This window comes from Gossypium hirsutum, chromosome D13 (assembly GCF_007990345.1).
Source record: "Gossypium hirsutum isolate 1008001.06 chromosome D13, Gossypium_hirsutum_v2.1, whole genome shotgun sequence".
NCBI classification, from domain to species: Eukaryota; Viridiplantae; Streptophyta; class Magnoliopsida; order Malvales; family Malvaceae; genus Gossypium; species Gossypium hirsutum.
This window is the reverse complement of record NC_053449.1, coordinates 58,334,276-58,360,840: the sequence shown is the minus strand read 5'-3', so window position 1 is coordinate 58,360,840 and position 26,565 is coordinate 58,334,276. Positions and strand designations below refer to the sequence as shown.

The 26,565-nt window shown below is 31.5% G+C and overlaps 2 protein-coding genes across 12 annotated transcripts; both read right to left on the bottom strand.

Annotated features, from left to right (window-relative positions):
• Positions 1–301: 301 nt before the first annotated feature.
• Positions 302–1,152, bottom strand: LOC107888341 (transcription factor bHLH149). The gene has a single exon (XM_016812419.2). It carries the CDS (start codon positions 1,020–1,022, stop codon positions 429–431), a length of 594 nt encoding a protein of 197 aa, XP_016667908.1. The 5' UTR covers positions 1,023–1,152; the 3' UTR covers positions 302–428.
• An 8,270-nt stretch (positions 1,153–9,422) lies between these two features.
• LOC107888340 (peptidyl-tRNA hydrolase ICT1, mitochondrial) lies at positions 9,423–13,165 on the bottom strand. 11 transcript variants are annotated; one of them, XR_001681347.2, is made up of 7 exons: positions 12,807–13,165; positions 12,415–12,526; positions 12,238–12,320; positions 11,349–11,414; positions 11,109–11,214; positions 10,282–10,405; positions 9,423–9,845 (listed from the first exon to the last, which is right to left on the bottom strand). XR_001681347.2 is itself a non-coding variant. In XM_016812414.2 (6 exons), the coding sequence occupies exons 1-6, from the start codon at positions 12,915–12,917 to the stop codon at positions 10,392–10,394; spliced, it is 492 nt and encodes a 163-aa protein (XP_016667903.2). In that variant the 5' UTR covers positions 12,918–13,165; the 3' UTR covers positions 9,423–10,391. The 11 variants fall into 11 exon arrangements, 8 of the variants coding, with proteins under 8 accessions (XP_016667903.2, XP_016667907.2, XP_040965220.1 ...); XR_005923090.1 differs by having other exon boundaries at positions 12,415–12,474; XM_016812414.2 differs by having other exon boundaries at positions 9,423–10,405.
• Positions 13,166–26,565: the final 13,400 nt, after the last annotated feature.

The following is a 26,565-nucleotide window of genomic DNA, read 5'->3' as shown; positions in this document are numbered from 1 at the left end:
CAGTTAAACTCAGATGTCTCAAATCTCAATCTTGGTTGGGGACTCCTCCCTGCCCTTACCCTTTTGTCGACACCATTTTCATTTATTACCGAAGTAAATTGAAATTCTATTTATTTCACATAGATTTTATTGACTTACGCTTATAATTTCTTAAATTAGTCTCTTTTAATACATACACCTTATTTTTCTCATATTTTTATTTATAATTAAATGCACTTTAACCATTGGTGACAACTCTATGGTTAAAATTTATAATCGAAAAGAAAAACACAACAATGAACACAGAGACGGAGAGGGCAAATGGAGCTTTAAAAAAAGAAAAGAAAAGTCAATATTCAATAAAATACACGAATTTAACTAAAATGTAAAAACCAAAGTTTCCAAAAAATATTATATAATATAATAATGAACACCTTTTTCCCCATTTTTTACGAGTTCACAAGCCGACCAGCCGGCGGCTGTGCACCCCCGCTGGCGAGAAACTCGCTGATAGCTGTCATGGCTCGAACTTGCATCTCCAAAGCTGCTATGTAATCGCTAGTCTCTTCTAGAAGGTTCGCCAACGGTAGTTTCCGGCAACCGGGGACAAGACGTCCCAAAGCCATCAACTTCCTCTCAACGGCCGGCATTTTTCTCTTCTGTCTGTTACTCACCGGCTTCCTCAACTTCCTATTGGCGCCAACCTTGGCTCTCTTATGTTTCCTCATCTTGGCACCAGCAGCGAGTCGGCCCAGGAGAATGGCTCTGCTCCACCGCGTTCTACCCTTGGCCGAGACAGCGAGAAGTCTGTACGCCATGTCACGGGCATAGTTTCCGGTAGCCGTTGGAGAACGACGAAGAGATTCGATGAGGTTGGAGGAGTAGATCCGTTGTTCTCGTTGGGTTCGCCATTGCTTGATTCTACGGTTGCCTTGCGTAGGATGAAAAGAAGATGGGTTTCCTTCGGTTTTCCTCCGTTTCTTCCGTTCAAACTCCGGTGACATCTCAGGGCCTGGTTCGAGGTCTGGTAAGAAAGAAGCCATCAAAAGTGGGGAGCAATGAGAGTAGGGGATTCAATTTATTGCAACTTTTTGAAGGATATTGCATTATATATATATAGTAATGTTATTTTCTTAATCTCCTATTTTGTTACTATTTTACTATTATGTTCTAATTGTTTAGATATTGTATAAAATTTATTTTATTGTTAATTTTGTTATTATTTTAAAAGTATTTGTTAATTTTGTTATTATTTTAGAGGCATTTGCTTGTTAAGTTGCATTTATCTTAGTGTGAAGTCTACGTATTTTTTAAAATTTATTTTCAATTTGTTGGGAAATATTTATTTTGATGTTTTTAGTATTTTTGATGTATTATATATATTTAAAAATTATATAAAAATAATATAAAAAATTAATACGAATAGGCCGAATCGAGCCTAATAAATGGACTTAAATTTTTAATTGAACCATTATTACTTTAATAACAAATAAATAGATATTTAATTGAAACAAAATCTTGACATATGGGATCATCATTAAATCGATCTCCTAATTTCAATAATTATGATTTAATATACTTGCAAGCTAATAAATAATTAATCATTTAAGCAAGAAAAGGCAGAAACTTAGTTAATTTATAAATTTTTGAAAAGGGTTAAAATATAATTTATAAACTTACAATTTATATTATAAATCCTTATATTCTTTATAAATTTAAAAATTATTTCATATATTTTCATTTTCGAGAATTGAGCCCTCTACTCATGTACGTATATATATTTTGTGGAGCAGGAGGTACGAAGAAAAGAGATGTCATCAAGTTGGTTATATTTGTGATTTGTATTTTATATTTTTATCATTAGATTGTATCTTACATTTAATATTCTATACAAAAATTTAATTTAATTATCTAGAATGTTTTAAAATTAATTAAATACTATTTACCGTATTTTTCTATTCAGTATAAGGCAATAGAAATGAACAGAAATTACAAAATTGGACTTTACATTACAAAAAAAAAAAAAAAAACTCAAAATGTTTTTAACCGACGGAATAAACCGTCCATTAAGGCATGGTGGGATAGTGACCGTTCAAAGTCGTCTTCACTGACAGACTAATCATCGCTATATATTAAGAGGCTTATACCGACATACCCCTATAGCAACAGCTCACATTTTGTTGGGTAACCCATTTAACCGTGGATGTAAGTATAGGCTTTATATCGATGGATTTCTATACTTATAGCATCGAATTATGCTCGTCAGTATATGTCAATTTGTTGTAGTGAGATCCAATGGTTAATACAGTTCATTTTTTTTTGTTAAATTTGTTGATGTAATATTTTAAAATAAAAAAAATTCTCACTTTGTATCTATGTAATTAAAAAAAAAGATATTGTAATGAAATTTGAAATGAAAAAAATTGAATGACTAAATTCTTAAAAATTATATGAACAAAATTTCAAATTCGTAGACACTATATTTTAACATTTTATAATTTATGAAGAAACTAAACTAACATTTCACCATTTTTTGAAGGGTAAGAATTGAATTATATATATTATTTCATTGTTGAATTTTTTTTATTACAAGAAACTTGTGAATTTAAGCATAAGGAAATGGGTTATAGAAAATTAAAATGAAAAATATATATTTATTGTTTATGGAATGGGGTTTTGAGAGGAAAGCATTGCTTTAGAGATAATAATTATGTTTAGGGTAGATTTTGTTTATTGCAATGTTAAATTATGATTATGTGGGAAAATATGATTGGATGACAAAAGAAAATACGCACTCAATGGGTAATGGAAATTGTTTTCATTGTTAGCAATGATGAATGAGGGTTGCACAAATAGGAAAACAAAGGATTAGACACAAAAGAAGGCTTCATGTGGTTGCATTCATGGCACTTTCTTTATGTCCTCTTATTTGTTTTGGCCATTTTAGCACACCTTCTCTTCTGAGTTGTGGACAGGTTTGATCCACATACATTATTTTATTAGGTTGAGGTATTTATCATAATTCCATTGATTTTTTTACTATTAATTATGATTTTGTATTTTGTATTTTTATTTTGACAAAATATTTCGTTTTATAACTTTTAAACATTATTTGGTGAAGTTTTTTTTTATTTAAATAATCAATAACTCTAGTATTTTTGAATTTTTATTTTTATTTTAAATATAAAATATTTATTTTCACATTATAAAAATTAAATTAATTACAAAATAAATAAATAAAAATTCAATTCAATTTATTTCAATAATTATATTTTTTTAATTTTTCAAGATATCTTCAATAAGTAATCTTATTAAGGAGTAGTTTTAAAGTGGCTCCATATTCAAAGCGAGACACTATTATTCAAATCGATTTTTAATTTCTGGAATATTTTCCCAACCCACCTTTCTCCTTCCTCACTTGCTATGCACTAAATAATGCAATTTCTTGTGTTTTCCCTTTTCTTTCTTATTTTTAATTATTGATACATTGCTTTCTTCTTTTCTTTTTTGTCACTACCGACAAATCAAGGAATCCAGATAATATTATGTTTACCAATTTTCTTCTAATTTTGAGCTATAGGTTTCAAATATGTATAGGGTTAATTACATTAGATATCTTAAACTATGATCTAAATTTTAAATTACCCCTTAAACTTTGACATATTTTAATTGAGTCTTTAAAGTTTTGGAATTATAATATTAATTTGGGTGTTGGAGCACATTTAAAACACGTGAATCATAGTTTAATTTTTGGTATATCTATTGCATGGTAAGTTTGAAGCTGACACGTTAAAGAAAAGTAGGCAGTCTCATTAATAATTAAGAGGGCTATTTTTTAATTATTAAAATTAAATTTAAATTGTCCATACGATAAGTACAAAAACATTTAAAATTCAATCCACGCGTTTTTAATATTTTTTACATTAAATCCGAACTAATGAAATGACCTAATTGGTATAAAATTTGAAGAGACCCATTTGGTAGAATAAACCCATATTATATAAATACATGAATGGTTATAAATTGCAAGAAATTGAGATATCACATCACATGCATTAGGTCATAAGTAGTAGTTCCAATAATTTGTGGACATGGAAAGCTTAACGAGAGAAAGATTAATTGTATATTAGCAAATTGTAATGTAGAAAAATCTAAAGAGAATCTGATGAGCCAGTAAGGTTGCCTCCTTGTGTGAGACACCCATTTCAATCTCGTAAGTCAATCCTTCATTTTTTTTCTTCTATCATACTGTCAACCTCATCCTCTGCACTACATTCAAAACTTACATTTTCCTGTATGCATGTTTATATATTATTATATTTATTTTAAGTAAAATTAAATTAAATTAATATCTTTATATATCAAATAAATATCTTTGATTGACCAAAAAATTGATTCTAACTTATCCAATTTAATTCTCATATTAAAAGAAATCTTAATTTAATTATTAAAGTTGTTTGTAATTTCTGTTAAAATTTATTAATTTACGTATTTATTTATATCAATTATATGTGGAAAAATAAATGAAGGGAAAGATTAGAAAAGACAAACAAGGTTTGATTAACTTTGTAGGGTTGCCCCCTAACATGGGTTTCAGAATTAAATATATATATATATATGTTGTAACAGAAGATTAAAAAAAGGTTAGGTGAAACAAATGGGGTTTAGGGTGTCAATCCTCCATTCTATATTATTATAATAATTTATTCAGATTCAAACATTACTACTTGATATGGATGTCTATTTTGATAATGCCATATTATTATTTTTACATACTCATTGATTGTATCATTAGTCAAATTATGTGGGTGAATTCAAAATGTTTTATAGTAATAAATGATTATAAGTTGAGTGGCAAGGGTGTTTATATGAATTTGTGGGTACCGTGTTAGATTCTTAAATAATTTTTTTTAGTTGTTTTATTAAAAAATTATATAAAAATATAAAAAGATGAAAATACCATTGTAATAATATTATTACCTTTTCAAAGTAAGGGCATTTTAGTAATTCTATAGTTGAGTTGGTATCGAGTTGACTCGTGATATCAACTTAATTAACTACTTTATATGTAACAACCCGATTTTCAGTGGCGTCGGAAACAGTAGTTCGAGAGCACCAAATCCGACGAGTAAGCTCGTAAAATCTATTATTTAGTATTTATGAGTCAAATGTGATCTTAGAAAGATTTTTGAATTGGTAATTCTGTTTTAGAAGGATTTATTAGGTTAATTGGTTTCGAAAACGAGATATCGAGACCTTGATTCTATAAACCAACCCATAAATATTTTTATAAATATTTATGGAGTGTCATTAAGGTAGTATTAAAGTTTCGTTAGAAAATTTTAACGTTTTGATAGTTAATTAAATAAAAAGAACTAAATTGAAAAAGGTGTAAAACTTGCTAACTAAAGAAATAATGATTAAATGGATTAAATGCTAAATGAGGGAGGACTTGAAGAGCAAATAAACCTAAAACGAGAAGGCTGGATGGCATGAGTGTGGAAAATAAATAATGAAATACTGTGAACTAAGGGTAAAATGGTAAATTAGTTGAAATTAAACAAATAAAACAACAATTAAAATATTTTCTAGACATTCCTTCATCAATCTTCAGCCAAAAACAGCCATAGGAGAGCTCCTAAAGATGGTTTTTCATATTTTTACTTCAAGTGAATTCAATTCATGCTTATTTCTTATAATTTTTTTATGTTTTTGAGACTTTTACAATTAGGTCCAACTATTTATTTCATTAGTTTTTGATTTTATTAGTAATTTTGAAAGTTATCATTGATTAATACTGAATGTTTATGATGAATTAACATGGATTTAGAGATTTTTTTTTGTATGATGATTTTATCAAGTGATTTTGATAGATATTGATTTTAGGACCAAACAGTGAAAAGATTAAATATTAGGGTTTGGTATTAAATTCTATTGATCAAGGGCTATATTATAGCTTAGAACATTTAGATAAATTGTCAAATGAGAAAAAATTAGTTCATTTGACGGACTAATTAGTAAGGGACTAAATTGCAAAAACTGTAAAAGTTGGGGTAATTGTGTAATTTTAAAAATTGAGAGGTATTAATTGTGAATTGAATTGAAACTGAAATATGTGCTAACGAATGAATAATTTTATATTTTAGATCAAAATCCCGTAGATAATCGTGAAAAGGAAAAATTAGCAGAATAGTCTCTGAACTACTACAAATCTTACAATTAAATCCATGTAAGTTTGTATGGTTAAACTTTAATATTTATTTATTAAATTGATGAATGGTATTATGTATTTGTTCATATTTATTATTGAAAATAAAATTATTATTAAATTATGAAATTGAATTGATTGTTCAAAATGAGCGGAAAGCGGGATTGAGTACAACCGTTCTGTGGCAAAGGATGAATTGACGGCAAATTACCCAAATAAACCGAGGTTCAGCATTTGTTACGACCATTCGTGTTTACTTTCCATTTAGCTCTCACGAACTTCTGTTAACTCATATGAGTTTCTGTTTAACCTTAATGGGTTTCCGTTTAACCCTTATGGATTTCCGTTCAGCTCCTATGAGCTTCTGTTCAACCCCTATGGGTTTCTGCAACGACCCGATAGTCATGGGTGTCAGAAAGTTCATTTTTGAGACTCCGTTACCTTAAATCGGACTCGTAAATATTTATTAAAAATATTTACGAAGCTAGTTGTGTAGTTAATTAGGTTTTGGTTAGGTGAATATGCTTAAATTAAGAGTAATTAGGTAAAAGGACTAAATTGAATAAAGGGTAAAAGTTGAATTATAGATTAAAGAAAAATTTAAGGGACTAAATAAGCAATTATGTCATTGACATTAAATGAGGTGGCATAAGATTTAAAACATGTGAAAATTTTATTTTGTATATATTAAAAAAATAAACCTTAAATGTTAAGTAAATATATTATATTATTATAATAAAACAAATATATAAAAAGAAAAAGGAAATAGAAAAAGAAAGAAAGAAACAGAGAAAGCCAAATGAAATAGGGAGAAAAAGAAAGAAAAGAAAGAAGGAAGGAAAAATTAGGGTTTCAAAGTTCCAAGCTCAATTGGTTAGTCAATTTAGTCCATTTTCTTGTAATTTTTATGTTTTTGGAAACCCGGTATTAAATACTACCCGACCCATGTCAAAATTTTAGAAATTATTGAGTTTTTAAGTGTTGTCTATGTTGAATAATTTTAGTATTAGGGATTAAACTGATAGATTTTTAAGTTAGAACTAAAAAAGGATTGAATTATAAAATAAATTGTAAATTTTGAGTAATAGGGATTAAACTGTGAAAAATTCAAAATTTAGGGATTTAAGTGAAATTAGGGAGTTAAATCTAGTCTAAAGTGGAATTTGTATGAAAATATAAGATTGATTATGAAGAAATAAAATTAGTCTCGATTTAGGGACTAAATTGAAGTTTAAGAAAATATTGAGTAAAAATTGAAATTGTAAATATGATATTGAATTGTGTTGTATTGATGAATTTTAATTGTTTTAATTCCGTAGCTAACGTAGTACCGGAACCCTCGACTAGAAAGGGGAAAGATAAAGTCGACAAGGAATAGCTCGGACTTTCTGGTTTGTATTTCTATAATCCGAAACTAGTTATTAATTGTTGTAATTTTTATTTAATGTATATGGTAAGTGTTGAGGTAAGTAATTGATATTTTGATAATTGATTGAATGAATTGAATTAGTAGATATATATATTGAAATGATTATATGTGTAATTATGTGATTATATGAAAAATCAGTATTGGATATTGATTATATTTGAAATGCGAAATTAAACCCTATTAACTGTATCGGGCTGAGTCGGATATAGATGGCATGCCATAGGATTAGAAGAGCTCAGGGGTTACTTCGACTTCAAGTCGATGAGGCATTGGGTGCCAATTTACTTCGGTTTAGCCGATGAGACACTAGGTGTCAACTTATTACTTTGAATTTTTCGTTGAGGCACTGGGTGCCAAACTGATGTGTTTTGGTTGGATCCGTGTATCTGTCCGAGTCTGAGTCGTGTTAATAGGGGTAAATGAATAATAAAGTTTTATAATTGATATTGAAATGGAATGTTATGATAAATGGAAGTGAAATAGTGAATTGAAAATAGATTATGAAATATGCTGTGAATACATGGAATATATGAGTTTCCGAATTAGTCCCGACTTGTTTTTAATACGTAATTTGGGCCTCGATGGCACGAATATGAGACAATATGTATGAGTTTGATTAGTTTTGTCTTTAATATTATATGATATGAAATGCTTGAAATTATGTCTGTTTGATCAATAATACTTCGTAACCCTATTTCGACGACGGATGTGGGTTAGGGGTGTTACAGTTTCTGTTTGACACTTATGTGCTTTTGTATAGCCTTTGGGCTTCTGAATACGATGTACTCATATCCGTAAATCATTTTTCGATTCGGTAAGATTTGGTAAGTGACATAAGAAATTGATTTGGAAAACTTATTGTTGTTATTTATATTGATCTAAAATAAGTGTATTCATCGATTAAAATTGTGATTGATAGGGAAATTACTTTGAATGAATTTATTTAATTTGATGTGTCGTGTTAGGTTCTGTTAGGTTTATGTTTTAAGCCATCGAACTTACTAAGCTTCATTAAGCTTACTTGTTTTGTTTAATGTCGTTGTAGATTAACGTGAGGTCGGGAGATCAGATCAACACATCAAGCCACACTATCCAATTTAATCCAGTAGCTTTTGTAACGTATACTTTGGTTTATATGGCATGTGTAGGGTTAGATTAGTTTGTGTCACTACACCAAAATAGATTTTTAGCGGCGTTTTTTAGGCCTTTAGCGGCACTTTTTAACGCCGCTAAAAGTATTTGTGACACTTTTAGAAGCGCCGCAAAAAATGCCGCTGTTGACAACGCCACTAATGTTTGCGGCGTTTTTAAAAATAAACACCGCTAAAGAACAAGACCTTTAGCAGCGCTTCTAACACAAACGCCACTAAAAATCATGACTTTTAGCAGCACTGCTACCACAAACGCCACTATGAATAGGACTTTTAGCGGCGCTTTTTGACAAACGCCGCTAAAAATATTACTTTTTTTAAAAATATTTTAATTAAATAATATTTATTTCTATAATAAATATTATATTATGTTTTTGAAATTTAAACTTTAAACTATATACTTTTAAGGATAAAAAATATTAATTAAATTAAAATTTCTATTAAAATTTTAACTTTAAAGCTAAATATAAAAATTAATAAATTTAAATTTAGAATTAAAATATTATGTTTAAATAAATGAGCACCTAAAATTCCAATCAATCCTAACAAATAATAAATTCACATATCTACCATATTTTTTTTAAATTCACGTCAATATTATAAAATTAAAGAAACCAAATTATACTAAATTAAAATCAAATAATAACAAAGGGACTAAAACCATAATCAGACTGTAATAAAAATCAATCATTCTTGCCTGAAATGATGAAAATATCCAGAGTCAAAACACATTTCTATCCAGTAGGAAATGAGAAAAGTAACTAATTAGAAGGATAATTCAAACAAATCCTAAATCCAAAGATTCAAATATTCAAAGTTAACATTGCAAACAGGTTGCACCATTTGTAAGAGGATCATCCAAATCTCTAAGTGCATCAATAACTGTTGGATACCTAAAATACCAAACACATTTAGATGCCTGCACCAAGAAGAATGCGTCCTATGATCAACATTGTGATATTCACCGCAACTGCATTGCTAGCTCCTCCTAGGAAGAAGCTGACTGCACCAACAAGGATGCTGGCTCGACGTCCTTTGTTTCTAGTAACATAGGAGGCTCCAAATGTAGAAACAAGGCCTGTGAAGTAGAGTGAAGACTTAAAAAGTGTGAGGAGCTGGTTGTCATATTTGCAGTAGTCAATTTTAACACACACGTTTCTATCATAAGCACACACGTTTTAGCAATTTTACAAACAAGAAAAAAATCGCTTTTCTTCTTAGCTCACACTTGCAGCGCTAGAAACTGAGTAAAAGAGCATTGATAATAATTGTCATTAAGACTCCATTCTTATCATTTATAGTTAAAAGAAAACAAAAAAAACAAATAAGCATTGTTCATCTAAGTAGACCAGAAACATCCTTGGCAAGCAAAAGCATTTGTGAGTGCCGAGATAATTCTACATATGCCAAAAAGCCTGCAACTGGAGCTTATTGCTGCATAGCAGAAAGCCTTTAATGTCCATCACAGTGAGAGACAAAGATGGATCAAAATTTTTAAGAGTACATGGACTTGCCTTATATTTTAACCCCAATATATATTTTGGTGGGGGGTTGAATCTTATAAAAAGATCAATACTTTCTTGAAACTTCAAGATCCTCTATAGTCTTCAACATGTTTGCTGATTCAGCCTTTAGATGCTGCCATTCTCAGTCAATATGTACCATAAAAACATGAAATTAATAACCTGGGTATATATATAATTTATATGTACATGGAATTAATCCAATAGGACAATAATGTTAAACGACCAGAAAAAGATATTCCCAACATCGATCATACAACCAGAGCAGCAATTCGGATGGTTAAACGACAAACAGATTCCTGTTCTTAAAAGTCGTTTTTCTTCGACTCTTGAAAAACTCAAAAGCAATATATAGCAACAAACAGCATATATCAACAATCATAAACACAAATCCAGCAGAAACATTAAGGAATCAAGATTTCATAGCTTCGGATATGTCATAAAATGGGGTTTTGTTGAGAAGAAATTCGGACAGTTAAACAACACCTGAATTCCCATTCTTAAAAATGTTTCTCTTCGACTTTTGTAAAACTCAAAAGCAATATACAGCAACAAACAGCATATATCGACAATCATAAACACAAATTCAGCAGAATCGTTAAGGAATCAAGATTTTATAACGTCAGAAATGTTGTAAACTGGGTTTTGTCGAGAAGCAATTCAGACAGTTAAACAAAACCTGTATTCCCGTTTTTCAAAGACATTTCTCTTCGATTTTTGAAAAACTCAAAGCAATATACAACAATATTTCCAAGAAGCTAATTTAAGCAGATTTTTTAAAAAATAAATCGAGAAAGGAGAGATATCAGAGTGCTTACGAGTATGAAACATGTCGGTAGCATGGAAATGAAGCTCAATAAATTCCTCGAAGCAGCTTCCATGGAGGAAGAGAGATTTTTGGATTTTGCTAAAAGTCCAGCAGGACTGTGATTGTTATATGTTTATAAAAAATCCAGTGATCAACCGAAATTAAACTATTCATCAAAATGATTGCAATTAACTGAGTTAAAACATGATTTTTTTTTTCTTTTCTTGCAAATATCTAAAGTTTTTTATACCTTCCCAAATGGTGAAACAAGCTGGTGAAGTGCTGTAATTCTGTCTCCTAATTTTTCTTTCCTCACCTGCCATATAACATATATATATGTATATATATACAAGTCAGAAAAGAAGAAAAAGTAGGTGATTAATTTACTATTTTACTTTCACTTAAACTATATTCTCTTTTTCATACATTAATAGAATATGATAGTTACAGCAAAAAAAAAAAAAAAGAATCATCCCTCTAGAAATCGACACCCCACATGTATTTTGTGTATGTGTGTGTGTGTATATATATATATGCTTGTGAGTGTGCGTGTGCTTGCAATCTGTATTGAGATAAAAAAAACATATATTTAATTATATAAAAATTATGGTAAAAGTATCATGGAAGTCCCTATACTAAAAGTTGGATTACATTTTGCCCTTTTACTCAAATGGTTTAATTTAAACACTCATTCAACAACTATTACCTAAAATGCTACCACTTTAAACAAATCCTGATCTAGCCACGGACTTCACATAACTACTATTATGTTGGTTTAGCTATGATCTCAGCAAACAGTTCTAAATTACTACTGTATAAAAGCTACACTGCTTGATGATAATACCATAACTCCACGAACGGGACAAGCTATAAATAGAAGAGGAAGAAAAAGAAGAAGTAATAGTTGATTGCTTCTGCTAGTCTTGGCAAAACATTGCTTAAAGCCTTCTCATTTACAGCCATGGCACGATTCTTTGGAGCTTTTCTCGATTATGTGAGAATCAAGTATAAAATCACAGGGTTGTAAAAGTAAAATCAATGCACAAGTACAAATCAGCTTCATTTCAGTTCTTATCTCGAAGGCAAACGATTAGCAATATCATAAATTCTTTAAAAGATAATAGATGGCAGTGACAAACCATTTGCATAATCCTCTCTCTAATCCAGTCACTAAGCCAATAAGCCTGTTTTACATTGAACCGCTTGTCCACCTTGGTGTTAACTGCACATGTAGCAACAAAAGTAAATCCACTATAAATCTTAGCAACAAGAGATGACATAGATTCTCAAACATGAAGAAGATATATACAATATACCCTTGTTTACATTTTGACCACCAGGGCTACCACTCCTTGCAAAACTCACCGTAACATGATCTGTATACAAGAATTCAGCACCATAAATGTTTATTGGCTCTTTGTAACTGCCCTAAAATGAAAAATTGAAGTTTTAGCCCCTCTAAAATCTAAAAAGTTATGAATTCATACATGACAAAATTGCAGTTCAACCTCTAGCTCCTAAAATGATAAAATTGTGATTTTAGCCTTTCTAAAGATTATAAAGTTTAAAGCTTACAACAAAAATAAATAAACTTCAGGTCCATACAAATTTTTAATTTAATTTCGGCCATCCAAAAAAAAAATCCCGACTTCTCCTCTGACAGAAATAAACCCTATAACAGTAAAGCATATCGAATATCATTAGTTACCCAAAGTGATTTGAGGAGTGGGCTCATTCCTGGCGGAGCTGGCTCGCTCTTCCGCTTCCTGAATGAGCTGCTGCATTTGCGAGAGACGAGCAGAGACTTTTCTGTCGGCATCGGCGTCGGGTGTGGCGCAACGAATTGGACTAAAACTGATTCCACGATTGGGCGTCAGTCGGATGATGGGGTTACGCAATGAATTAGGGATATGATAGGCTTTGAAGATTAGGGATGTTGAGAGAACCGTCGAGAGAAAAAAAGTGAGAGCTGAAAAACTGAGAGAAAGTGAGGGCTGAAAAAAAGTGAACGTCTGAACTTAAACAGAAGCCAATTTTAGGGGGGAAAATTTAGCGGTTTCGGGGGAATTTTGGGATAAGCGTTTATCATAAAAACGCTAGAAAAAATTATTTAATTTGTACAAAATTTTTTAATTTATTTTTTATAAATTGATTTATTTTTTGCGGCATTTTTTAAAATGCCGCTATTGCTTACCTTTTACGGCGTTTTTTATAAAAACGCCACTAATAAATCTCTATCCAAACGGTGTCGTTTTAGGAAATTTGAATATATAGTAACAGCGTTCTTTGTTAAAAACGCCGCTAAATCTCATATATTTTATTTATTTATTTTTTGTATCTTTTATTTAAATTTTACGTAAATAATTATTAAAATTTTAAGTAATATTTAAAAGTATTTTATACATGTATAAATAGGGATTTTTTGGTATTTTACCCCTAATAATACATATTAATGTATTACTGTAATATATAGCTCAAATTATGCATTGTAGTTAATATTCATAATATTGTAGCTCAAATTGTCAATCCGTCTATACTATTGTACTAATAATATATATTAATATAATATTGAAGAGTTAATTGATTAAAAAAATAAATAAATGCAGCAAGTACAAAAAAGATTTAAAATTGTTAACAACAAGATTTAAACCAAGGTACTAAGGGAAAAGAGCAAGCATCTTAACCAACTAAACTAAACTAATTAATTGACATATTATAGAAATACTATTATTATCTTAATTATATTACTTACGTTCTAATGATTTATCGGACCTATTCCATACACGTGTCAAATCAGAAAAAATAATACAACAATTCTGTAAAAAAAGATCCGGTGTTTACTTCAAATAAATGAGGAAAATAATGATTTGAATATTTTAAAATTCAATTTTAAACCGAAAAAATCAAAATTGAGGGGCAAAAAAGGATCTTTTTCGACGAAAACTTCGGCAAACCGCCGTCTCAAAAAGTTATTCGAAATAAAAAAAAATTCGTCTCAATCGGACAACCGAGTGAAAAGTTATGGCCTTTTAAAGTTTTCCAAGCTAAAAAACATAAACTGTTCATGAATTATTACTTCAAAACTCACCGTTTCGTTTCCATTTATTTCACCACGCACCGTTTCAATTGATTTCACAGATCCCGCCTCTAATCCTCCCAAAATTAAACTCTAACCTAACTGTTGAAACCCTAAACCCTAAATCCCTAACCCCTAACCCCTAAATCCTCTAACCCATAAATTCCCCTAACCCCTAAAGCATAACACTTAACCCGTAAACCTTAAATCACAAACCCTAAATCCATACCCCAGCCTACTCCTTAAACTCTAAACCATATACTATAGTGATAATTAATTCAATATTTTAAAATTAATACTATCTCTTTTACGATTATATAAGAAATTATTTAATATATAAGCTAAAAAAATCAGTAATGTACCCAAAAAACTTTAAAACTATTTTAAATAATAGCACTTTAATTTTTCCATTTTTAACAAATATTTTAAATTATTTTAAATCCCTGAGCATTAGCGGCGCTTTCTTAAAAACGCCGCTAAATCCCCGAAAACTCAAAAAACAGCGCCGTTTGGGTTTATTTTTTTTGCGGCGCTTTCTAAAAAACGCCACTAAATCCCCGAAAACTCAAAAAACGGCACCGTTGGGCTTAGTTTTTTTTGCGGCGCTTTCCCAAAAACACCGCTAAAGCCCTGAGCATTAGCGACGCTTTCCTAAAAATGCTGCTAAATCCCCGAAAGCTAAGAAAACGACGCCGTTGTGCTTAGTTTTTTTTGCGGTGCTTTTCTAGAAACGCCGCTAAAGACCTGAGAATTAGCGGCGCTTTCTAAAAAATGTCGCTAAATCCCCGAAAACTAAGAAAACGATGTCGTTGAGCTTCGGTTTTTTGCGGCGCTTTCCTGAAAATGCCGCTAAAAACGCCGCTAAAAGCCTGTTTTGGTGTAGTGTGTAAATGTTAAGAATTACATTTTGTTATAATCCCAACCAACTTATATATGTATGGTCTAATCATGTTTGATATATGTGTTTGGAGTAGTTAGATGATGGATGATTTATAAGTATATAGGTGAATTGACTAATGTAGTGAATTAGAATGTTAGAATATATGTGATAATATGACAATATTAGAGCTAGGAATTGGTTGTTTTGGGGACATTATTATGGCCTATATGTATGAAATTTGAGATGTTTAGGTTGAAATCAAGAATGGGTGAGAAAAGTGGCCTTGAAATGACCTATTTTCGTCCACATGGGTAGAGATACGGGCATGTGTCTCAGCCGTGTGTGACACATGGCCTAGCACATCGGCGTGTGATCTGGACATGTGTCCCCTGCATCTTAAAATTTAGAAACAGAATGCTCAGGTTTTTGCACACGGCCTAGCACACGGGTGTGTGGCTTGGCCGTGTAGCCACTGCACCTTACACACGGCCTAGCACACGGGCGTGTGGCTTGGCCGTGTGATCCAAGTCAAAGAGTTACACGGGCTGGGACATGACCGTGTACCTCATATGGAATGCCTACACGACCTAAGATATGGGCGTGTCTCTTGGCCGTGTGAGCTACACGGCCTGGCCACACGGGTGTGTGTCCTCTGCTTTTAAGGAAATTTTTGAAATTTTACGAAAAATTCTCTGAGTTTTCAGTTTAGTGCTGACTTATTTCTAACTCGTATTTTAGGTCTCGAGGGCTCATACAAGGGACAATATGAGTGTTTTGTGAATGGTTCCTGATATGTATATTAAATGTTATGAAATGTTTGTATTTAATCCGTAAAGTCTGGTAATGCGTCTTAACCTTATTTCGGCGATGGATAAGGGTTAGGGGTGTTATATTTTAGTGATATCAGAGCTTCGATTTAGCTGATTCTCAAAATAAACATAGTGTGTAAAATGATTAGAAATACATGCCATATAATTCTGTGATAGTGTGATTTGTATGATCCGATCTAACTCTTGTTTTTCTTATAGATTGTAAAGATGCCAAATAGATCTGAAGCTGATCATGATGAGGCCAATAGTAGGGTACAGACATCTAAACATGGGACAAGTAGTAACATCCTAATTCCTTTGGCTCAAGAACAAGAACTTAAAAATATTTTCATTGGGCTTATGAACCAATGGTTTAGTGAATTTATGCAAGAGAGAAATATGGCTCAACAGCCTCCTCCCTCTACTGTACCACCTGTAGAGTTGTCGGTTGCACCTCCACCTCCTCTAGTGGCTGAATCCAGTAAACGTACTTCGATAGAAAAACTCAGAAAATGTGGGGCCGAAAAATTTCGGTGTAGGTCAGATGACGATTTAGTGAAAGCTGAGTGTTGGCTTTAGAATACAATAAGAGTTTTTGAAGAAATATCCTATTTTCCCGATAGTTATTTGAGATGTGCTGTTTCCTTACTGAAAGAGGAAGCATATAATTGGTGGTCGACTATAGTGGTTGTAGTGACGAAAGAGAAAATCACTTGGGAACTTTTTTCAGAATGAATTTAAAAAGAAATACATCGGCAAAAGGTATTTAGACAAAAAGAAGAGGGAATTTCTTGACCTGCGCCAAAGAAACAAATCGGTAGCTGAGTACAAAAGAGAATTTGTATACCTCAGCAAATAGGCCCGGGAAATTGTACCAACCGAAAAAAATGTGTATCCGATTTGAAGAAGGGTTGAATGATGATCGGGGGCACTAAAATACGAGAATTTATCGTTCTATTAAATCGTGCTCAAAAGATGGAAGAGGTGTACAATAGAAAATTACAGCTAGAAACGGAATAAAGAATCTTACAAAAAAAGTTCCTCTAAATCATTTTCAGCATTGCTGGCTAAAAAGTTTAGAGATGATTTCAGTTGAGCCACCTCAATGTCTAAAAGATTAAATAAAAATAAGGTGACTCAACTTGATTACGGGGTATCTATTAGACCCGCTGCAAGTGTAGGTAGTGTGTAAAATGCTCCCAAGCCTAAATGCTAGTATTGTGGGAAATACCACCCCGGTGAATGTAGAAGTAAAGTGGGGGCTTGTTACAAATGCGGAGCAATTGATCATTTCATCCGAAACTATCCTCAATTACAAAAAGAGGAGGAAGAGAAAAAAGAAAAACAATTAGCCACTTATCAGAAAAGTAGACATTCAGGCCAAAACAGTGCTACTGGAACTACTCATGCATGTATGAAGGATTCTGCTACTCGGTCAGAGGCTAAAGCACCTGCACGTACTTATGCCATAAGAGCGAGCGAATAAGCTACGACTCTAGACATAATTGCTGGTACATTCTATCTTTTTGATGTTACTGTATATACATTGATCGACCCTGGGTCCACGCATTCTTATGCTTGCACTGCATTAGTATCAGAAAAGAAATTGTCTGTTGAATCTACCGATTATGATATTCAAGTCACCAATCCAGTAGGTTAAAGTGCAATAGTTAATTAAATGTGTTGTGATTGTCCACTAAAAATAAAAGGCTGTGAATTCCCTACTGATTTGATGTTGCTACCCTTCCGAGAATTTGATATTATTTTGGGAATGGATTGGTTAATGAAACATGATGTTGTAGTAAATTGCAGATAGAAACGAATTGATCTGAAATGTCAGACAGGGGAAGTAATTTCAATTGAGTTTGAAATCCAAAAGATATTGTTAGAATTATTTCAGCTTTTTCAGCTCAGAGATTGATGCGAAAAGGTAATAAGGCATTTCTAGCCTACATTCTTAATACTCGAGGTTCAGAATCTAAACTAGAATAGTTACCGATTGTTAGTGAGTTTACTGATATATTTCCTGAGGAATTACCGGGTTTACCACCTGATCGTGAAGTTGAAGTTGTAATTGATGTAATTCTTGGAACTGCTCCAATATCAGTAGCACCATACTGTATGGCACTAGTTGAACTAAAAGAATTAAAGGCACAGTTGTAAGAGTTATTAGACTGAGGGTTTATCAGACCGAGCATGTCTCCCTGGGGTGCACCTGTATTATTTGTGAAAAAGAAAGATGGTTCGTTGAGACTGTGTATAGATTACAGACAATTGAACAAGGTTACAATTAAAAACAAATACCCTTTGCCATGTATCGACGACTTATTTGACTACTTGAAAGGTGCTGCGGTGTTTTCGAAGATAGACCCTAGATCCGGCTATTATCAAATGAAAGTAAAAAAGTGTGATGTGCCAAAGACTACTTTCAGAACTCGATATGACCATTATGAATTTTTGGTAATGCTATTTGGCTTGACTAATGCCCATGATGCTTTTATGGATTTAATGAACAGGATTTTTCAACCTTATTTGATAGATTTTTGGTTGTGTTTATTGATGATACACTAATCTATTCCAAGACAGAATCCGAGCATGCACAACATTTGAGAGTTGTGCTACAGGCTTTGAGAGAAAATCAGTTGTATGCAAATTTTAGCAAATGTGAATTCTGGCTTCACAAGGTCGGATTTCTGGGTCATATTGTATCAACCGATGGAATTTGAGTTGATCCAAGTAAAGTTTTTGCTATTATGAATTGGAAAATTCTGAAAAATGTTTTAGAATTATGAAGTTTTCTGGGACTAGCAGGTTATTATCGATGTTTTGTCAAGAATTTTTCGATGACTACCTCACCGTTGACTCGATTACTACAGAAAAATGTTGAATTTGTTTGGTCTGATGAGTGTCAGCAGAGCTTTGATCAGTTGAAGAAAATGTTAACAGAAGCTCCGGTCTTAACTTAACCAGAATCGGGTGTACTGAATGTTGTTTATAGTGATGCATCTCTAAATGGATTGGGTTGTATACTAATGCAGTCAGGAGAAATAGTGGCCTATGCTTCTCAACAGTTAAAGCTGCATGAGAAGAATTATCCTACACATGATCTTGAGTTGGCTGCAATCGTATTCGCTATGAAGATTTGAAGACATTATTTATACGGTGAGAAATGTTACGTGTTCACGGATCATAACAGTTTGAAGTATTTGATGACTCAGAAAGAGTTGAATTTGAGACAGAGACGGGGACTAGAGTTATTGAAAGATTATGATCTGGTTATTGACTACCACCCGAGAATGGCTAATGTGGTTGCGGATGCACTTAGTCAAAAATTTTCATTTTTTGCACTCCAAGCATTGAACACTCATTTAACTTTTAATGAAGATGGTTCTATATTAGCAGAGCTGAAAACGAAACTTTTGCTTCTTCAAAAAATTTGGGAATTGCAAGACGAGGATCCGATATTAGTGTTGAAACAACAGATGGTTCAGGACAATCTGAGTTCAGAGTTTAGCGTTGATGATAGTGGTATGCTACGTTATCGTAATAGAATTTGTGTTCCGAATAATTCAAATTTGAAAAATGATATTCTTTCTGAAGCTCACAGTAGTATGTACTCCATTCATCTGGGTAGTACAAAAATGTATTGTGATTTGAAACGGATGTATTGGTGGCTGGGTATGAAATGAGAAATTTGTGAGTTTGTAGCTAAGTGTTTGATTTGTCAGCAAATCAAAGCAGAACATCAGGTACCAACGAGTTTGTTACAACCTGTCATGATTCCTGAGTGGAAGTGGGAGCATGTCACGATGGATTTTGTATCCGGCTTACCTGTGACTCTGAGAAAGAAAGATTCAATTTGGGTGATTTTTGACAGATTGACTAAGTCAGCGTATTTTATACCAGTTAGAACAGACTTTTCATTTGAGAAGTTAGCGAAATTGTATATAGCAGAGATTGTGAAGTTATATGGGGTTCCGATATCCATTATTTCTATTCGAGATTCGAGATTCATATCGAGATTTTGGAGTAAAATGCAAGAGGCTTTGAGTACAAAGCTAAATTTCAGTACAGCGTTTCATCTTCAGACTGGCGGGAAATCAGAACGAGTAATTTGTAACAGCTCGATTTCGACCCTAATCGGACATAGTATTTTTGGGACCACAAATCTGAGTTGGAAAAATATTTTAATATTATTTTGTGTGTTTATTATGTGTGAATTTGATTGTGTGAAATTTTTGTGTTTTAATTTTGTCGTTTGAGTGACCGATTAAAGAAAATGGCTTAATCGCGTAAAATAAAAATTTAGGGGGTTAAATCTAAAAGCACCTAATTGTTTTTGTCTTTATAAATTGGAGGTTTGAAGATGAAATTAGGCCAAAAAGAAGATAGTGGGTGGCAAAAGACAAGTATAACCTTGTTATATATATGTTAGTTTATTATTATTAAGGTTAAATAGGTAAACTAATTAATATAACTAATATATGTTAAATAAAACATAAAAAAATAAGATTATTATCATCTTCTCCTAGCCGAATTTAAAAAAAAAGAAAAAGAAAAGATGCCTAGCAATATTTAGCCATGTTTAAAGCTTGATTAAGGTTAGTTCTTTGTTCGGTTTTTGATAATTTTTACGTTTTTGAGATCGTTGCTTTGAATACTTCAAAACCCATGTTTTAATTTTGTGAATTGTTGATGATTTTGAAATGTGCCATTGATGAATGTTAGATTAATTTTATGATGTTAGTAGGTGAAATATGAAATATGTGTTAGATTAATATGTTTTGTCTTTGAATTTTTGGTGTATTTGAGTAATGAGGGCTAAATTGTAAAAATAAAATTTTGAGGGACTAAAATGTGAAATAAATGAAATGTGAGGACTTGTATGAAGACAAGGAACATTCGGCCCTAGCATGGTGTGTGAAAATTTTGTGTATTTTGTGTTTTATGCACTAGGGACTAAATTGCAAAAAATGTAAAATGTTAGAGGCAAAATGATAATTTGCCCATTTATGTGTTTTTGGACTAAATTAAATGGAATTATATTTAAATTAGTTTATTTTGAATACATTTAGATCAAGAACTAAAGAAATCAAAGTTGGATCGAGGAAAAACCAAAGTCGTCGATTAATCGCTCTGTTTCGATTTTCATCGTCCGAGGTAAGTCTTTTAGCAATTAAACATTGTTATATTAGAATATATATATATGAGTTATATAAGCTGAATTTTAATTGTATGGATTTTATATACATTAGCGGAATGTATTTTTTTTAGTAAGATTTGAGTATAAATTCGATTTTTGTTGAGATACGATGATTGAGAAGCCTTATATGAATCTTAAAGCATATTTAGAATTTCTTATATAAGAGTAATGTGTAAGACCAAATTTGTATCAGTGAAATTCAAGCCTTGTGCCTAGTAGGCTTATTGCCGGTGAATTAATTCAGGCTTTGTGCCTAGCAGGCTTATTGCCGGTGAATTAATTCAGGCTTTGTGCCTAGCAGGCTTATTGCCGGTGAGTTATTTCAGACTTTATGTCTAGCAGGCTTCATGCCGGTGTACCAAATCAGGCTTTAGGCCTAGCAGGCTTCATGCCGGTGTATCATTCCAATACTCGTGCCTAGTAAGTTTTAAGTTGATGTGGTACCAAATGAGATTGAGGAATTAAATTAGTTAGGTATGTGATGCTTTATTACCTATTTGATAATTAAGTAAATAATTTGGTTGGTTATATATAAAAAAAATGATACATATAGCTATTATAAGTAAATGTGTATATATAATAAGTATATTCGGCATTATGTCAATTATAATAAAATGTTTGGAAGCTTTTGTAATATCAAATTGCTATGGCTAAAATGACTTGAGATAAATGAATGTAATGGTAATGTTATTATATATGTATATTCGGCTTTGATAAATTGCCTATGAAAATATATATTTTATATGTTCTGCTTAAAGCTTACTAAGCTAAGTTAGCTTACTTTGTATATATTTATTTGTCAATGTTTTATAGATTTTGGAGGTCGTTACAAGCTCTGGGATTATCAGTGAAGTCAATCACACTGTCGACTACTTTCGGTATTTAAAAAAAAATCATTTTGAACTTATGGCTTGTATAGGCTAGTATATATATATACATATATATTTGGGTTTGATTTTGATTATGTATATAAAGAAAAAGCCATGCGAAAATGACTTCCTTTTGTTTGATTTTGGTATTTATACATATAGAAGATGATCAAAATGATGGTTTACTTATATTCGGATATAGTATAATTTTTATGCTAGGTATATATATATAATTTTTATGCATTTGATTTGGATTGTTATGAGTTGAACTAAATGTCTAATGTACATGTATTGGACGATATTAAATTGAAAGTGTATGTATTGATCGGTTTTAGTAAGTATACCATATGTGTGCATGATTTGTTTGATTTCGATAGGATATGATTTCGATTATGGGTTGTAGTTGAAAGCTTGATTTTGGTCTTTATATTTTTGAGTAATTGGTTTGAAAAGATGCCGTTACCTATGTATATTCGGCTAGGTTATGAACTCTTGATTACATGTCTATTAAAAACTGGTTTTTAATAATTTGACCTTAGCTTATTATGTATGAAATATAGTTGTTAAGTTTATGTTTGATTTGGTGGACATGTTTTGTCAATGAATATCAAATTAGGTCATGCTTTATATTAGACATTGGAGTCTTAAATAATGTTTGATTTGAAGTTGTAATTACTTATAATATTCACTATTAGCACTTGTATTATATTGATGATATGGTTATGACTCAACTGATATAACGGTAATTGTGACTAAAGATTATAGTATAACATGTTATATGTATAAGTGTGTGGTAATGTTCGATTTTAATGTTTTGCTTTGTATGTCTATGACATGTAATTGTAAACTTATATTATATTGATAGGTAATTACTAAAATGGTTTGGTTGTTTAATAAGTAAAATGTAATAGTGGGTATATGTTTGGGGTGTAGTTATAAATTTGGTTATAAGGTGCTAATATATTTGAATATAAGATGTATTAAATGATGGGACATATATGGAGTAGTAGTATTTCATATTTGGGTATGGTAGTTGATATAAATTAGATTCTGTTATAATATTATATAAATATATTATGGATTAAATAATTTGTATGCAATGATGTATTTTGCTTAAGTTAGCTATATGGTTATTATTATGAAAAGTAAGTGTTTTAAATTGGCTCAAGTGAAATGGTTGCTTTATTACAAATTTAGTATTAAAAAAAAGTAGGTTGTCATGAATTAAATATAAATTTGAATATACCTAGATTATTTGAGTTCGTTTATGGTGGTAAGTTTGTAACATTATTTGTTTGAATGGTTTAGTATATGTTAGTAGAATTGACTTTTAAGCAATGAACATGTTCTATTGTTTATATATGTAAGTTCGGGTTCGAAATTTTTTTAAATAGAGTGATTCGTAAGTTATGACTAGTCCTTTAATTGTTTTATGAATATTTTAACTCTGATAATGAATTTAAAAATATAGTTATTCCTTGGTGAGTTAATGATTGTGGTAAAACACGCTTTATTCTGTAATGCCCTGTAACCCTAGTTCAGCAATGAATAGGGGTTAGGGGTGTTACATAATTTATATTTTGGAAGATATGTTGAGATGTTGTATACTCGAGTTTGGTGGTAGCTGGGAAAAGTATTTACTGTTGGTTGAATTTGCATATAACAACAGTTATCAATCTAGTATAAAAATGGCACCATTTGAAACTCTTTACGGGAGGAAATGTAAGACACCATTGTATTGGTCTTAATTGAGTGAATCCAAGCTAGTGGGGGTTGACTTGATCCAAGAAATTGAAGGTAAAGTTTAAATCATCTGGGACAGTTTGAAAGCTATTTCTGACTGTCAGAAATCATATGCAGACTTGAAAAGAAGAGAAATAGAATTCGTTGTGGGTGATCAAGTATTCCTAAAAGTTTTACCGTGGAAGAAGGTATTGCGATTTGGTAGAAAAGAAAAACTAAGTCCAAGATTTACTGCACCGTATGAAGTTGTTGAAAGAATCGACCCTGTGGCTCATCGGTTAGCTTTGCCTCTGGAACTTAAAAAAATTCATAACGTGTTTCATGTATCGATGCTGAGACGATACATATCTGATCCTTCACATGTAATTCATCATAGTAAAATTGAGCTTCAATCGGATATGATGTACTCAAAAAAATCGGTAAAGATTTTGGCTTGAGAAGTTAAAGAATTGCAAAATAAACGAGTACCGTTAGTTAAAGTATTGTGGCATCATCATGGTTTGGAGGAGGCTACTTGAGAAACAGAAGAATCAATGAGATCAGAATATCTGAATCTATTCTTAGGTAACAAATTCTGAGGACGAAATTTTCTAAAGGGGGAGAGTTGTAAGAGCCTGATTTTCAGTGGCATCAGAAACAGTGGTTCGAGACCACCAAATCCAACAAGTAAGCTCGTAAAATTTATTATTTAGTATTTACAAGTCAAATGTGATTTTAGAAAGATTGTTGAATTGGTAATTTGTGTTTTAGAAGGATTTATTAGGTTAATTGGTTTCGAAAACGAGATATCGAGACCTTGATTCTATAAACTGAGCTATAAATATTTTTATAAATATTTATGGAGTGTCATTAAGGTAGTATTAAAGTTTCGTTAGAAAATTTTAACGTTTTGATAGTTAATTAAATAAAAAGAACTAAATTGAAAACGGTGTAAAACTTGCTAACTAAAGAAATAGTGATTAAATGGATTAAATGCTAAATGAGGGAGGACTTAAAGGGTAAATAAGCCTAAAATGGGAAGGTTGGACGACTTGAGTGTGGAAAATAAAAAATGAAATAGTGTGAACTAAGGGCAAAATGGTAAATTAGTTGAAATTAAACAAATAAAACAACAAATAAAAGATTTTCTAGACATTTCTTCATCAATCTTTAGCCAAAAACAGCCATAGGAGAGCTTCTAAAGCTGGTTTTTCATAGTTTGAATTCAAGTGAGTTCAATTCTTTCTTATTTCTTATAATTTTTATATTTTTGAGACTTTTACAATTAGGTCCAACTATTTATTTCATTAGTTTTTGATTTTATTAGTAATTTTGAAAGTTATCATTGAGGAATAATAAATGTTTATGATGAATTAACATGGACTTAGAGCTTTAATTTTTTTTGTATGATGATTTTATCAAGTGATTTTGATAGATATTGGTTTTAGGACCAAATTGTGAAAATATAAAATATTAGTTTTTGGTATTAAATTATGTTGATCAAGGGCTGTATTATAGCTTAGAAAATTTAGATAAATTGTCAATTGAGAAAAAAATTAGTTCATTTGAGGGACTAATTAGTAAGGGACTAAATTGTAAAAATTGTAAAAGTTAGGGTAATTGTGTAATTTTGAAAATTGAGGGGTATTAATTGTGAAGTGAATTGAAACTGAAATATATGCTAATGAATGAATAATTTTATATTTTAAATTAAAAGCCTGTAGATAATCGTGAAAAGGGGAAATTAGCAGAATAGTCTTTAAACTACTACAAATCTTACAATTAAATCCAGGTAAGTTTGTATGGTTAAAATTTAATATTTATTTATTTCTTAAATTGAAGAATGGTATTATGTATTTGTTCATATTTATTGTTGAAAATAAAATTATTGTTAAATTATGAAATTGAATTGATTGTTCTAAAACAAGCGGAACGCGAGATTGAGTACAATCGTTCTGTGGTAAATGATGAATTGACGGTAAATGAAGAGGATGAATTGACGACAAATTACTCAAGTAAATCGAGGTTCAGTATTTGTTACGAACATTCGTGTTTACTTTCCGTTTAGCTCTCACGAGCTTCTGTTAACTCATATGAGTTTTTGTTTAACCTTAATGAGTTTTCGTTTAGCTCTTTTGAGCTTCAGTTTAACCCTTATGGGTTTCCATTCAGCTCTTATGAGCTTCCATTCAACCCTTATGGGTTTCTGTTTAGCACTTATGTGCTTTTGTACATCATTTGGGCTTCTGAATATGATGTACTCATATCCATAAGTTGTTCTTCGATTCGGTAAGATTTGGTAAGTGACATAAGAAATTTATTTGGAAGACTTATTGTTGTTATTGATAATGATCTAAAATAAGTGTGTAAGGCCCAATTTTGGCCTGGGCCCTTATAAATAAGAATTAAAACCTAAAACAATAATAACAGTCCATATGACAAAGTAAAAAAATATATTACAGCCCCAAATAGCTAAACCCAAACCCACTAAGACCCACTAACCTAAACCCTAGCCCAATTACGGAGGCCCAACACTTAGCCAAGCTGAGAAAGAAACCCTAGACAGCAAGAACTTCCAGCACCGTAGCCATCAAGGCCATCCTCCGCGCGTGCCGAGCCACTCCTCACGCATGCAGTGCCTCTACGCACCTCCAGCTGGCCTCCGTACACGCCACGTCCTCCCTCCGTATGCAGTACCTGCGAACACAAACAAAACACAGCAGAGAACATAAACGAAGTGTATTTTTATTTTTTTTCATTTTTATCTATTATTCTGTTCTTTTTCCAAGGAGGCTATAAGAACAGAAAACCTTTGTATTTCTTTTCAGACACAATATCAAAACAAAAAAAGCAAAAAGACTGAGTTTTTGAAGGTGATTCTCCAAATTTTTTTATTTTCCTTCTTTGT